Here is a 13,389-nt window from a genome sequence, read left to right as displayed (position 1 = left end):
TCTGCCTAAAGAGCTGAGAGCAGAGAATATTCAGATTTGCCTTTTCCCTTTCTGGGGGTAATCCTTGAAGAGACCTGTCAGAAAGTTAAAATTTCTTTTTTCTTTTGTTTGCATGCTAAACGTTCATTTGACGTTTGCTTAACCCTGTCCAAACAGAAATCCTGAACTTCCAGGCTAAACATGCTCCTTTCACAGTCTTCTCCATCTTATTGTAAAGGTCAGGAAGCTTGTTCAAGCCAGAAACCTTGGTGCCGACTTCTCACCCTTCATAGTAGCATACAGGATTCTGTGTGATTTCTGAGGTTTCTACCTCAGAAAATATCCATCATCCTAGGAATTCTACCTTCTTTGCTACCACTCTGATGTAAGCCACAAGCACCTCCCACCTGGATTATTGATGTACTCACTTAATTGATCTCTTCCTGCTTCTCTGCCCTCATTTTAATATACTTTATTCAACAATAATTTAAACAGCGATTAAACAACAATAATTTCCCGCAGCAGTCCCCGATGTCCTTTTAAGTATAGAGCGTGTCTGTCCTCTTCTCAAAAATCTCCCCTGTCTTCTCATCTCCCTCAGAAGATGAAAATGAAGTAGGACCTTAGGGGACTGGCCCCATTACCCCTCTCTTCTACTCTGCTCTCCTGCTCCCTCTTCTCCAGTCTGTCTCCTTGTGGTTCCTCAGTGAGCCCGTTCCAGACCTTTACAGTCTCTATTCCTTTTGCCCAGAAACTTTTACCACATATATCCCAGTGGCTAGCTTTCTCATTCCCTTAAACCTTTAATCCCATGGCACCTTATTGAGGCCTACTCTGAGTACTCTATTGAAAATTAAAACCCCTTCTCAGTTATTTTTTTTTTTTTCCTTTTCATTTGGCATCATATAAAGACTTCCCAGTGGCGCTAGTGGTAAAGGACCCACCTGTTAATGCAGGAGACATAAGAGACTCGGGTTCTGTCCCTGAGTTGGGAAGATCCCCTGGAGAAGGAATGGCAATCCACTCCAGTATCCTTGCCTGGAATATCCCATGGACAGAGGAGCCTGGTGGGCTACAGTCCATGGGGTAACAAAAGAGTCAGACATGACTGTAGCAACTTAACACAGCACAATGTACTGTAGAGTAAATGCTTATTACCCATCTTCATCTGTTAGAATACAAGCACTCTTGCCTGGAAAATCCCATGGACAGAGGAGCATGGTAGGCTCCTACAGTCCATGGGGTCACAAAGAGTTGGACACGACTGAGCGACTTCACTCACTCCATGAATTCAGTTAATTTTTTTTCTTATTTTCCTAATGCTTTATCTCCAGGGACCTAGATCAATATCCAGTACAAAATAGAGATTCAGTAAATATTCATAAATGAATAATATTTTGGTTTTAAAAAAATATGTCCAAAATGTTTCAAATTACTTACCATTAAGTTAAATTGATTTTTGAGGATGGTATTAATATATTGTGTTTGATTTATGGCATATTAGCAAACATCCCAGTTTGAGAAGGGCAGCCCTGTATAACCTATTAGGTCTAGAAGGTATCACAGGCTTTTGTTCATAATGATGGTATTGGGTTGTCCAAAAACGGACAACCACTTTTGATCTAGGTAAATGGTTATCTACAATACTTTACTGCAGAAAGCATGGGAGTGAATAATGTATTTTGGGAAGATTATAAGCATATTAAGGATACTATGCTTAGTAACATGACTGTCACCATGAAAAGCTTAGCTGTGTTCTCAGACCTCTTATTTCCACTTCCTCTCCTTTGGTTGCCTTTCACTGCTGTTTTGAAATTGAGCTTAAATAAAACTCTGCACATTTCTTTTTTATAAATGTGACAAAAGAATAACTTCTGCCTTGCAATAATCATCACTACATTTTCTTTGATCACTTATTATTGATAGAATTAGGCATCTTTTGATTTTTAATCTATACAGAAACTCTTAGATACGACCATCTCCGGTTTTCAGATGAAGAAACCGAAGTCCAGAGAAATTGAGTTGTTGACGCTAGTCACAGTTGGCTTGTGGAAGAACCCAAAGTCTTCTTGGAAAATGTATTTTTACTATGCACTCATTGCTCCACCAAAACTGTTCTTAAGTCACCCAGAGGCCTTTTGGTTTTCAAATTGAGCACACCATCAGTATTTATGTGATCTCTCAGGGAGTTTTATACCAAATCTATACCCCATTCTAGAAATCTCTGCTATGCTACTCTCCTGGTTTTCTTAGCTTCCATGACTTATCAATACTCTTTTTAAAGTTTCTTTTTTTTCCTCTTCATTCCTCACAGTCTTTATATTCCTAAAAGGCAGGCCCATATTTCTTGTTGCTTCAGCCAACTATTCATATATGAATATGTGAGAATGCTCATATGTGAGGATTCTTTACCGAAACTTCTATCCTAATCTCCAGACTGTATATTTAGCTACTTAGTGCCAGCTTCCCCAGATGGTGCTAGAGGTAGATATTTCACATTTAACTTTGACCAGAGCTGAACATGTGGCAACCCACTCCAGTATTCTTGCCAGAAAAATCCTGTGGACAGAGGAGCCTGGCAGAGTATAGTCTGTAGGGTTGCAAACTTCTGAGCAAGCACGCATGCAGAACTGGACATATTATTTCCTCTATCATCTACATAATTACCCAAGCCAAAAAAGTTAGGAATCAGCTTGTTTTCCTCAGTTTCCCATCTTTCTAATGTTGTGGTTTCCCTCCCAAATCTTTGAAGCTGTTTCTTCTCCATTCCCTGACTGAATGCTTTCTTAAGACTTTCCTTTATAGATTATTATAAAGTTTTCAAACTGATTTCTTTCCTTAATATGCACCCCTTCAAGTTTTATCCAGAGGAATCCAGTTAACCAAATAAGATCACTTACCACCTTTCCTTAAATCATGCAGTGGCTCCCCTGTACCTTTTCGTATGAAACTTGAATTTCCCATTGTAGTATATGAAGGGCATGATGACTTGGCCCGCCTACCTCTCCAACTTCATATTTTACTGCTTAATGACGTATCCTAGGGTCCAGCCATACCGAACTCCTGGCCTTAGCCTAACCCACGCTTTCCCATGCTAATCCTGCTGCCTGGAATTCCCTTTGGGGTTTATTCTCATTCCTCCCAACTACCCACCCACTCAAATCTGTCTTCAGACTTCAGACTCTTTAGACTTCCTTCCTTGATGCTTCTCCTCTGGGCCCCATTGACACTGCTAACACTTCTTGTAACATTTATACTGAGTGTAAGTAGTTATATCCCGCATTAGACTGAGAAGCTTGAAAACAAAGATTTTCTCTTCTCTGTAGCTCCCATCACTTAGTGCAAAGCCTGACATATATCTTTATTAAGTGTATGAACGAATGAAAAGAAATGACTGGTCTTTCTAGAAAAGAGAATGACATGAACAATGAATTGAATTAGAGAAACAGGGATATATGACATGGATTTGGAGTCAGACATGGGTTCAAGAACTAACTTTCACTTACTACTTTCATGAAATAGAGATGCCAGCCCTGGGTTCAAGAACTTTCACTTACTACTTTCATGAAATAGAGATGCCAGCCCTGCCTTAGTCACTGTGAAGATCAAGTGAAATATATAAGTCACCTAGCATGGGCAAGAAATTCATTCCTTTGTAATACTGAATACCAATTTCTGGGGTATGCTAGTAATTAGTTATATATTAATGAATAAAATGAACATTACCTCTGAATTCATGGAGCTTATAGTCTAATGGCGGAGACCATTATAAGCAGCTAAACAAATAAATATATGATTACAAACACATTGTGCAGTGATGAAAGATAATTAGGTTGAGAGTAGGTGGACCTACCTAGATGTGATCAAAGAAGGCCGCAGAGAAGAGACTGCCAATATGGAGCCTAAGACACAGGAGGACTTCTTTCTTCTTAACCTTTGTAGCATCTGAATTTCATACCACATGAATCTAGTCTTTACTCCCAAGTTAATTATATTGCCCTTTTAAAATAAAAGTATGTAAGGGAGCAGGAGAGTAATTGATAGGAGAATATTTAAATCTACTTGTTTTGATGAATTAGAAGGAAAGGCCACTGGCCTGCTGAGAATGAGTGAGGTAGAAATCAGATAAATTATGGGGAAAGCTAAAGTTGTGAAATAGTCACTCAGGGAGATGAGCAAAGGCAAGTGAAAGGATAAATAGCAGTGTTGAAGGCCCAGTGAAAAGGGGTCCCCTAAATTTATATTCACACCAGTCTGCTCAGTTACTCGGTTCTCCACAGCTATATTCAGCAGTGCTGGTATACAAGAAAAATTGTGAGGTTTGTCCCTAGCTACAGCTCTCCAGGATGGAGTAGCAGAAGAATAGGGGACTGAGCAAATAAAGGTTCTGCCTAAAGAGTAGTTAGGTGGCAAACCACAGGGTTCACCTTAGTAGAGAATGAATTATCATCAGGCAAGTCTGATGGACTCAAAAATTGTGGCAGAGTCATGGAAGAACATGTTACATAAAAAGGTAATGAATAGACCATCTTTGAATGCAATACAAATTATTTCAGGACTTTTTTTTTTTTTTTTTACTTCTACCAAAGAATGTTGCATAAATATTTACTAGTAAAGAAATTCAGATTGAGAAAAATATTTTAAATTGAAAAATATTTTTCATAATACATTTGATTCCTGAATATGTTTATATGAATTTTTATGAAAAAGTACACTTTTTGCACCTTTTTGTAAATTTCACTTAGAAAATATTAATGTCAGAAAAAAAAAATCCTATAATTTTTAATTAATATTTAGAGGTGGAGAAAGACTAAAATATCAATGTCTTGACCTTCGAGTTTTCCTTTATTACAGTGTAATAAGTTGCCAGCATTTCCTATGTTAGAGCAAAGTGTGATGTATAAGCTTATAGATGTCATCACTAAAGCTAATGTAAAATTTTAATGAGAATTTTCCATATTTTAGGAATAAAATATGAACAAACCCATAACAGCATCAACATACGTGCGCTGCCTCAGTCTTGGACTAATTAGAAAGCTGTCCGATTTTATTGATCCTCAAGAAGGATGGAAGAAGTTAGCAGTCGCTATTAAAAAACCATCTGGTGATGATAGATACAATCAATTTCACATAAGGTAACATAAAAATCTTTCTCTTTTTAAATTCTTACATCACAATTTAGAATGATTAATAGGTACAAATACTGTCTAATGCTGCAGTTCAGAAAATAAACCTCTCTCTAAGGGAGGTATAGTAATAAATCCCCCCTCTTTTTTTTTTTTTTTTTGTGCAACTTTTGCTTCATTCTCCAATATATCAGCCAGGTCAATACTGTGATCTTGCAAATAAGTTTTTACAGTTAAATTCATGTATGAGTCTCTAATTCACTTAAATGGTGTATTTGGGGAATTCTTCAAATTAATGTTTTAAAGTTGCTTGTACATGTGTACATCTGTAAATCGACTTCTTAGTTCTTACCCTGGATTTTTCAACAGTATCTTCAGAAAAATTCCATTCTATTTGTCTCTACTTAATTCAATGTGAGATATAAGTACAAATTTTGTTTTTGTCAGTTATTTCAGCCCAAACTCATGTCAAAATATGTCTCTGGAAGCAAAGGGAAATAAATTTATTTGTGACTTTCAGCATTACCTTGAAAAAAAATCTGGAACCTTAGTTTTCATATTAGTCCTTCCAGGAAATGTTTTCTCATGTGAAGGATGAGCATCTTAAATTATTTGGAGGAAGCTTAAATTTAAACCTCAAAAACCATTTTTGTAGACAGTTTGTTGATATTAACTTAAAGACCTTGGGAGAAGGGACTTCCGTGGTGGTCCAGTGGTTAAGAATCTGCCTTCCAAAGCAAGGGACGTGGGTTTGATCCCTGGTTGGGGAACTAAGATCACACATACCAGGCATGGGTAGTTAAGCATGTGTGCGGCAACTACTAAGCTCATGTGCTCTAGAGCCCGTTTACTGCAACTGGAGAAGCCTGAGCCCCGCGATACAGCACAGCCAAAAAACAAAAAAAACGCTGAAAGCATAGTTGAGGGAATGAGGAGAAAAGACTCTTCTTTACAGAATAATGGCAGCAAATATTGAAAGAATAAGAGAACTAGAAAATTACCAATTTACAACTACCAGTGAGTAATTGATTATGGAGGGCTCATCAGCGAGTGCTGAAACCCCAAGGCAAAAGGGTGTTGATGAACAAGATACCCACACGATTTCAAAGTATATTCCACAGATGATTTATGAATTGCAAAGGGGAAAGGTGCTTTTGCAGAGAAAAAATCTGCAGTACACCTCCTTAACCAAGTAATCCAGCTGGTGTCATCAGTATTGGTACAGACTGCCGTTATGTGCCCCCGATGTGATGCGGTGTAAAGGACACATTGTCATCTAAGTAATGTTCTTACCAACAGGTTTTCATCTGAATTTAATCATGAGAGATTAGTTGGACAAATCTAGACTGTGAGAGTTCTACTACACATCTGGTCTAAGTTCTGTAAAGTGAGCACACAGACACAGGGATGAAGAGGGAGAGGGCGAAAGCATAAACACAGTTAAACATTACCTGGTCATTCGGTGAATCTAGGTGGTTGCTCATGGTATTTTCCTTTCAACTTTTCTGTAGGTTTGAAATTTTTTGAAATAAACAAATTTTCAGGAAAAAACAGGGAGAGCTAAGTTTTCTAGGTTTTTAAATATTACTTTCAAAACTATTGATAGTTTTTTTCTTTTTTATTTATGTTTTTTTAATTTTTACAATGTTGTGTTGGTTTCTGCCATACAACACAAATCAGTCATAATTATACATATATCCCCTCCCTCTTGAGCCTCCCTTCCTTTCCCCCATCCCTCCTCTCTAGGTCATTACAGAGTGCCAGACTGGGCTCCCTATGTTACACAGCAACTTCTCACCAACTATATATAAAGAAATTTTTCACGAAAACCTGATCTGTTTTTCCCTCAGTTGAAATGGAATATAGTTAAGATGCAAGGAATAATTCTCCAAGTGTATGTATTTTCTATTTCTTTAAGCAGCCTGCTTTATTAAACATCATATGACTAACAGCGTTAATAAGTCATGTAGGGAACTAGTGTAGCTTAGTATGTTGAGAGTACAGCTGTGTGTTCAGTGAGATATCAGTTTGAACCTCAGTTTGTACACAAGTTTATTGGCTGTGTGACTGTGGACTGCTTACCTCTCATGCTTTCTCTTCAGTACATTAGCATGATATTCATAGTGTCTTTGAGAATTATATGAGTTCATGTTTTGCATCCTGTAGCCCACTGTAAATACTCAGTGTCTGTCAACTTATCACCTTCAGCATCTTTTCTTCCTTCTGCCTGTCTTTCCTGTTCTCTGTAATTCTTGCTGACTCTCTTTCTGCAACTTTCTTTTTTAATCATAGGAAGTGCTGTGGACAAGAAGGGGATTGAGGGGAATAATACCTGCTGCTGCTGCTAAGTCGCTTCAGTCGTGTCCGACTCTGTGAGACCCCATAGACGGCAGCCCACCAGGCTCCCCTGTCCCTGGGATTCTCCAGGCAAGAACACTGGAGTGGGTTGCCATTTCCTTCTCCAATGCATGAAAGTGAAAAGTGAAAGTGAAGTCACTTAGTCGTGCCCGACTCTTCGCGACCCCATGGACTACAGCCTACCAGGCTCCTCCATCCGTGGGATTTTCCAGGGAAGAGTACTGGAAAATACTTATGTGTTAACTCTGCTTACATACTAATCTTATTTCTCTGTTACTTGCTTTAAGGAGATTTGAAGCATTACTGCAAATTGGAAAAAGCCCCACGTGTGAGTTACTGTTTGACTGGGGCACCACAAATTGCACAGTTGGTGATCTTGTGGATATTTTGGTCCAAAATGAGTTTTTTGCCCCTGCAAGTCTTTTGCTACCAGGTAAACTGAGCGTGTCTACTGTATCAGTGACTAGGATGGAAAGACAAGTGACAGAAATAGGAATGTTTCTTCTCTTACTTTTTTCTCAGAGTAGATGAACCTTACCTTTAAGATTCTTCATTCTTTCAACTCTCCCCAACTCTTTAACAAGCACCCCAGATGCTGCAAACTTGCTGCTGAGAAAATCCTGAAGCTGGTAAGACTTCAGGATTCAGTCTAAACATGCAGTTAAAGTCAGGTAGTTTTATGCCAATAGGAAGTTTAGAATGATGAGAAAAAGCTCTTGCTTTTTTTCATCCTCAACTTCCACCCTGATGGGACTCTGATTTCTTACATTGTGTTCCCGTGGGTTCGTGTCTGGTTGCCTTCCTTCCCCATCAACTACTTTTTCCCTTTGGTGCTATTTACACCAGTAATTCTTACCCTTCAGAAGGCATAAGAATCACCTGGAGTTCTTGATAAGCATGTAACTTCCCAGGCTTTACTCCAGATCTCATTATCAGAATTCTTGAATTAAGTTCAAGGTCAGTGTTTTAAAACAGGTACTTCAGTGCTTCTGCTGCAAGTGACTTACAGGCCACTTTCTGGAAACACTGCCTTGCCCATCCTTATCCAAATTTACAAATTCTTACTAGGTAAATTCTCATGAGTGCTATGAAAATAGGGGGCTAATGGGCAGAAACTGGAATAATGTTAAGTAAATTGAGTTCCTAATTTAACTTTTTCATGAACACTTCTTCTTATGTAACAACAACTTGTGTCTTATTTCACTTGTTAGATGCTGTACCCAAAAATGTTAATACACTGCCTTCTAAAGTCACTGTAGTAGCAGTTCAGCAGAAACCGAAGCCCCTCTGTGGCAAAGACAGGACATCTGTGATATCTGATGAGAATCCTGAACAAAACTATGTGCTACCTGACTCCTCAAGTCCAGAAAATACAAGTTTAGAATTTAGTGATACACGTAAGTAATATTTGACATGCTTTCTGCTAGTGAGTTTGTCATGAGACCATCACTGCTTTAAAATAAAGCTCTCCTTTTGTTTATTTACTCTGGCAATAGCTCTTCTGTGGTCTTGTTTTCCTCCTGATTTATTAGGCGGTGTCTTCATTGTTTTAGTGTTATAGGTGAGTAGATGTAATAGGACATATGAACAACCACAGAAGCTGTGAAAAAAAAAAAGAAGTAAATATTTACGCAGTTTGAAAGGATCATTTTATAAAGAAAGTAAGTGATTAGAGTTTAAATATTTGCATAGGTATGAAATATCCAAATTGAGAAAATACTGGAATTATGAAAACCAATTTCTTTTTTACTGAAGCACTCTTTTTATTATTCTATTGACATTACAGGTTTTCACAGTTTTTCATTTTTTGAATTGAAGGATGTCACAAATAACTTTGATGAACGGCCCATTTCTGTTGGTGGTAACAAAATGGGAGAAGGAGGGTTTGGAGTTGTGTATAAAGGCTACGTGAACAACAGGACTGTAGCAGTGAAGAAGCTTGCAGCAGTAAGTTATATTTTCTGGAAGAGAAAAAATTACAGGAAGAGTTGTTTCCTAGTGTGCTGTATGTGAATGAGTGAAAGTTGCTCAGTCGTGTCCAACTCCTTGCGACCCCATGGACTGTATAGTTCATGGAATTCTCCAGATCAGAATACTGGAGTGGGAAGCCTTTTCCTTCTCCAGGAGATCTTCCCAACCCAGGAATCAAACCAGGGTTTCCTGCATTGCAGGCGGATTCTTTACGAACTGAGCTATGAGGGAATAATAAATATTAAATTAATCTTTAGGAAACATTATTTCATTGTGTATTTTCTCTCAGTAAACATCATTCTAAATTGGCAGTTCTTAACATTTAAAACTTTGTTGAAAGCTACAGACACTATCTCTACAAGAATGTAGTTATATTCACATACATACAATTATACACATAATTTGGGGAGATTCATAAAATAGAGAAGCTGAATTCTACACAGTGCTCCATGTAGAATCAATATTAAAACATTAAGATTCTAAGAAAATTTTATAAAAATATCTTCCTTATTTTCTTTTCTCATTTAAAAATAAAGTTTAGAAAATATTGCAATAAAAATTTTAAAAATTCTCATCTGCACCCTTTGTTCACATTTCTATTAGAATATCTTATATTTTAAATCTATTGTTTATCCTAAAATATCAATACAATGCATTTTTTATAATAAAGATCCCTTTGTCATATATGTTGCAAATACTTTTGCACATCTTGTTTTTCTTTTTGCCTTAAAAATTGCTTATGTTTTCTAACACACTGAATTTTTTTTCAGAATGTTTATACAGTAAAATCTCTTATTATTTCATTTTGTTCCCACAATGAATCACTGAAGTATATGTAGTTACATGAGTTATATGGTTTTCTTCCTTCTAGTTAACCAGCCATGAGACCTTGAGCAAATCACTAATATTTTTAGTTCTCAGTTGTTTATAAAATGGGGAGAATGATGACTTACATATTTTTAAAAAAGCAGGATCTGACAGATGATCTCTTGTATCCCTTCTAGCTTTAGGAGCCTCTGGGTATTGTATGGTATTATATTGTATATTATTTTATATTTTTAGATGGTTGACATTAGTACTGAAGAACTGAAACAACAATTTGATCAAGAAATAAAAGTAATGGCAAAGTAAGTTAATTTGGCAGTATGGTACCATGGAAGAGAGCAGAACAAGAAAGGACCTGTTTCTTACCCAGAGTGTGCCATGAACTGGTGATATTTTCAAATATAGGCTAAAATAGTTTAACGAACTTGACAGAACTTTGACTCTACAATTCTGTGGCTACATATATTCACTCATATGTGTGTAGATTAAACAGCAGTTGTTATTCTAAATCATGGCATTATTATATGGAATTTCAACTATCTAAATAGTTGATAATGGAACTATGATTCCATTATCATGTTTTCTGTTCCCAAAATTTATGAGAGGTAAATTATAGTATATATATGCATGTGTGTATAAATGCATATTTATATATTAATATATACATGGCAAATAGTCCATTTGATATGTTAACACCATAAACCAGGGAAGTGTTATATGCAAGAATGTTTAGAAGCCATTGACTCAGTATGTTTGAAAATTGTCAGAAAGAGAAGGAAAAACAGATTGGGAAATTTATTCTAATAATTATAGTGATTGATACTTGAGTATATGTTGTTCAGTCGCCAAATCGTGTCTGACTCTTTGCGACCCCATGAACTGCAGCACACCAGGCTTCCCTGTCCTTCACTATCTCCCTGAATTTGCTCAAACTCATGTGCTTTACATTAGTGATGCCATCCAACAATCTCAACCTCTTTCCCTCTTCTCCTCTTGCCCCTAATCTTTCCTAGATCAGGGTCTTTTCCAGTGAGTCAGCTCTTCACATTAGGTGGCCAAATATTGGAGCTTCAGCTTCAGCATCAGTCCTTCCAATGAATATTCAGGGTTCATTTCCTTTAGGATGGACTGGCTTGATCTCTTTGCTTGATCTCCCTCAAGGGACTTTCAAGAGTCTTCTCCAGCACCACAGTTTGAAAGCATCAATTCTTCAGCACTCAGCCTTCTTTATAGTTCAACTCTCACATCCATACATAATTACTGGAAAAACCACATCTTTGACTATACAGAGCTTTGTCATCAAAGTGATGTCTCTGCTTTTTAATATACTGTCTAGGTTTGTCATAGCTTTCCTTCCAAGAAGCGAGCATCTTTTAATTTTTGGCTTTAGTCACCATCCACAGTGATTTTGGAGCCCAAGAAATGAAGTTTGTCACTGTTTCCATTGTTTCCCCATCTATTTGCCATGAAGTGATGGGACCAGATGCCATAATCTTAGTTTTTTTAATGTTGAATTTTAAGCCAGCTTTTTTACTCTCCTCTTTTTCACCTTCTATACAATAGACCAAAAACTGTAATGCATTAACCATTGTTATAACCACAATTGTTGTAACAACCGCCATACACACACTTTTTTTTTTCCCACTGAAATACAGAAACATTAAATAACTTTATCCAAGGTCACTTAAACATAAATATGTGGGTTTCAAATCCAGATCTGTCTAACTCCAGAACTTGCAATTTTGAAATAAATCCTTAATAGTATTTACCAATTTATTCTCATTAGACCCATTGCTATAAATTGCCAATTCTAGTTGCTTAACTTCAAGAAAGAAAGAATAGATTGGAATTAATTTTTTCAGTAAAAATAATGTACACTGAAGAAAATAAAAAGATTGTCCAAGATTTGTTCTTTCTACCCCTACCTCCACTCTCCAGTCCTAAAAGTAACTTGTTCAAAATAGATAATCTGGAAAATACAGGAAAATATTCATCCCTTGAATATATCACTCAGAGATAACCATTGCTAGTATTTTGTACTTGCTTCATGATGAGTGTGTGGCATTTTTCCATGTTGAAACATTTAAAATTAATTGCATAACATTCCAGCATATATACACAAATGTTTTATTTAACCATTACCCTTCCATATTTGTTTCTAATTTTCAGTATTACAAATTAAAATGTCTTAAAATCTCTTTGTACATAAATATTTAAGTGCAAATCTGCCTTTTTCATCAGGAGACAGTCCTGGAAGAATTACTGGTTCTGAATGCACGAACTTTTTAAAGACTTTCTGAGTATTTGTCTAAATGACTTTGTAATTGTTATAATAATTTGGTGGCTCAGATGGTAAAGAATTTGCCTGCAGTGCAGGAGACCCAGGTTCAGTCCCAGGGTCCAGAAGATCTCCTGGAGAAGGGCATGGCAATCCACTCCAGTATTCTTGCCTGGAGAATCCCCATGGACGGAGCAACCTGGTGGACTACAGTCCATAGGGCCACAAAGAGTCAAACACGACTGAGTGACTTTCACTTCACATACTTCTACCAGCAGTTTATTGCAATTTCACAACTGCTACCACACTACCATTAAATATTATTGCTATTTTTAAAATAAGTGTCAGTCTCTGGCCCTTACTAGCAGAATGACCTCAGCCAAATTTCTTGTCTGTTTTCTCATCTGTAAAATGGGATAATTATTTTAATAATGAAATGTTTCACTAAGTTATTTTAAGGGTTAAGTAAAACAAAGCATGTAAATCAAGTACCCCATGCCTTTTTAGTATAAACTCAGAAAATGTTACCTACTCATTTTTAAAGTGTGCCAATTTGGTGGAAAATGGAATACTTGCTGTTTTAATTTGCACTTCATAGAATACATTCTGGGCTCTCATGTTTGTTGCTGTTTAGTCACTAAGTCCTGTCTGACTCTTTTGTGACCCCCATAAACTGTAGCCTGCCAGGCTCCTCTGTCCATGGGATTCTCCAGGCAAAAATTACTGGAGTGGGCTGACGTTTGCTTCTTCAGGGGATCTTCCCAGCCTAGGGATCGAACCTGCATCTCCTGCTTGGCAGGCTGATTCTTTACCACTGAGCCACCAGGGAAGCCAGAGGGCTCTCATATATAT

General features: G+C 37.1%; 1 protein-coding gene across 4 annotated transcripts in view; it reads left to right on the top strand.

The window, feature by feature from the left end:
* The window catches only part of IRAK4 (interleukin 1 receptor associated kinase 4), a 28,618-nt gene that overhangs the window by 862 nt on the left and 14,367 nt on the right, over positions 1-13,389 (top strand). For 3 of the 4 annotated variants that reach the window (XM_061416395.1, XM_061416396.1, XM_061416397.1), the window contains exons 2-6: positions 4,945-5,114; positions 7,751-7,896; positions 8,675-8,860; positions 9,250-9,410; positions 10,497-10,561. In XM_061416395.1, coding sequence (XP_061272379.1) covers positions 4,954-5,114; positions 7,751-7,896; positions 8,675-8,860; positions 9,250-9,410; positions 10,497-10,561 — 719 coding nt within the window. In that variant the 5' untranslated portion in view covers positions 4,945-4,953. The remainder of the gene's footprint in view (positions 1-4,944; positions 5,115-7,750; positions 7,897-8,674; positions 8,861-9,249; positions 9,411-10,496; positions 10,562-13,389) is intronic. The other variant, XM_061416398.1, reaches the window with a different exon arrangement.

This window comes from Bos javanicus, chromosome 5 (assembly GCF_032452875.1).
Source record: "Bos javanicus breed banteng chromosome 5, ARS-OSU_banteng_1.0, whole genome shotgun sequence".
NCBI classification, from domain to species: domain Eukaryota; kingdom Metazoa; phylum Chordata; class Mammalia; order Artiodactyla; family Bovidae; genus Bos; species Bos javanicus.
The sequence above is the reverse complement of the archived record's forward strand: the minus strand, read 5'-3'. Positions and strand labels throughout refer to the sequence as shown.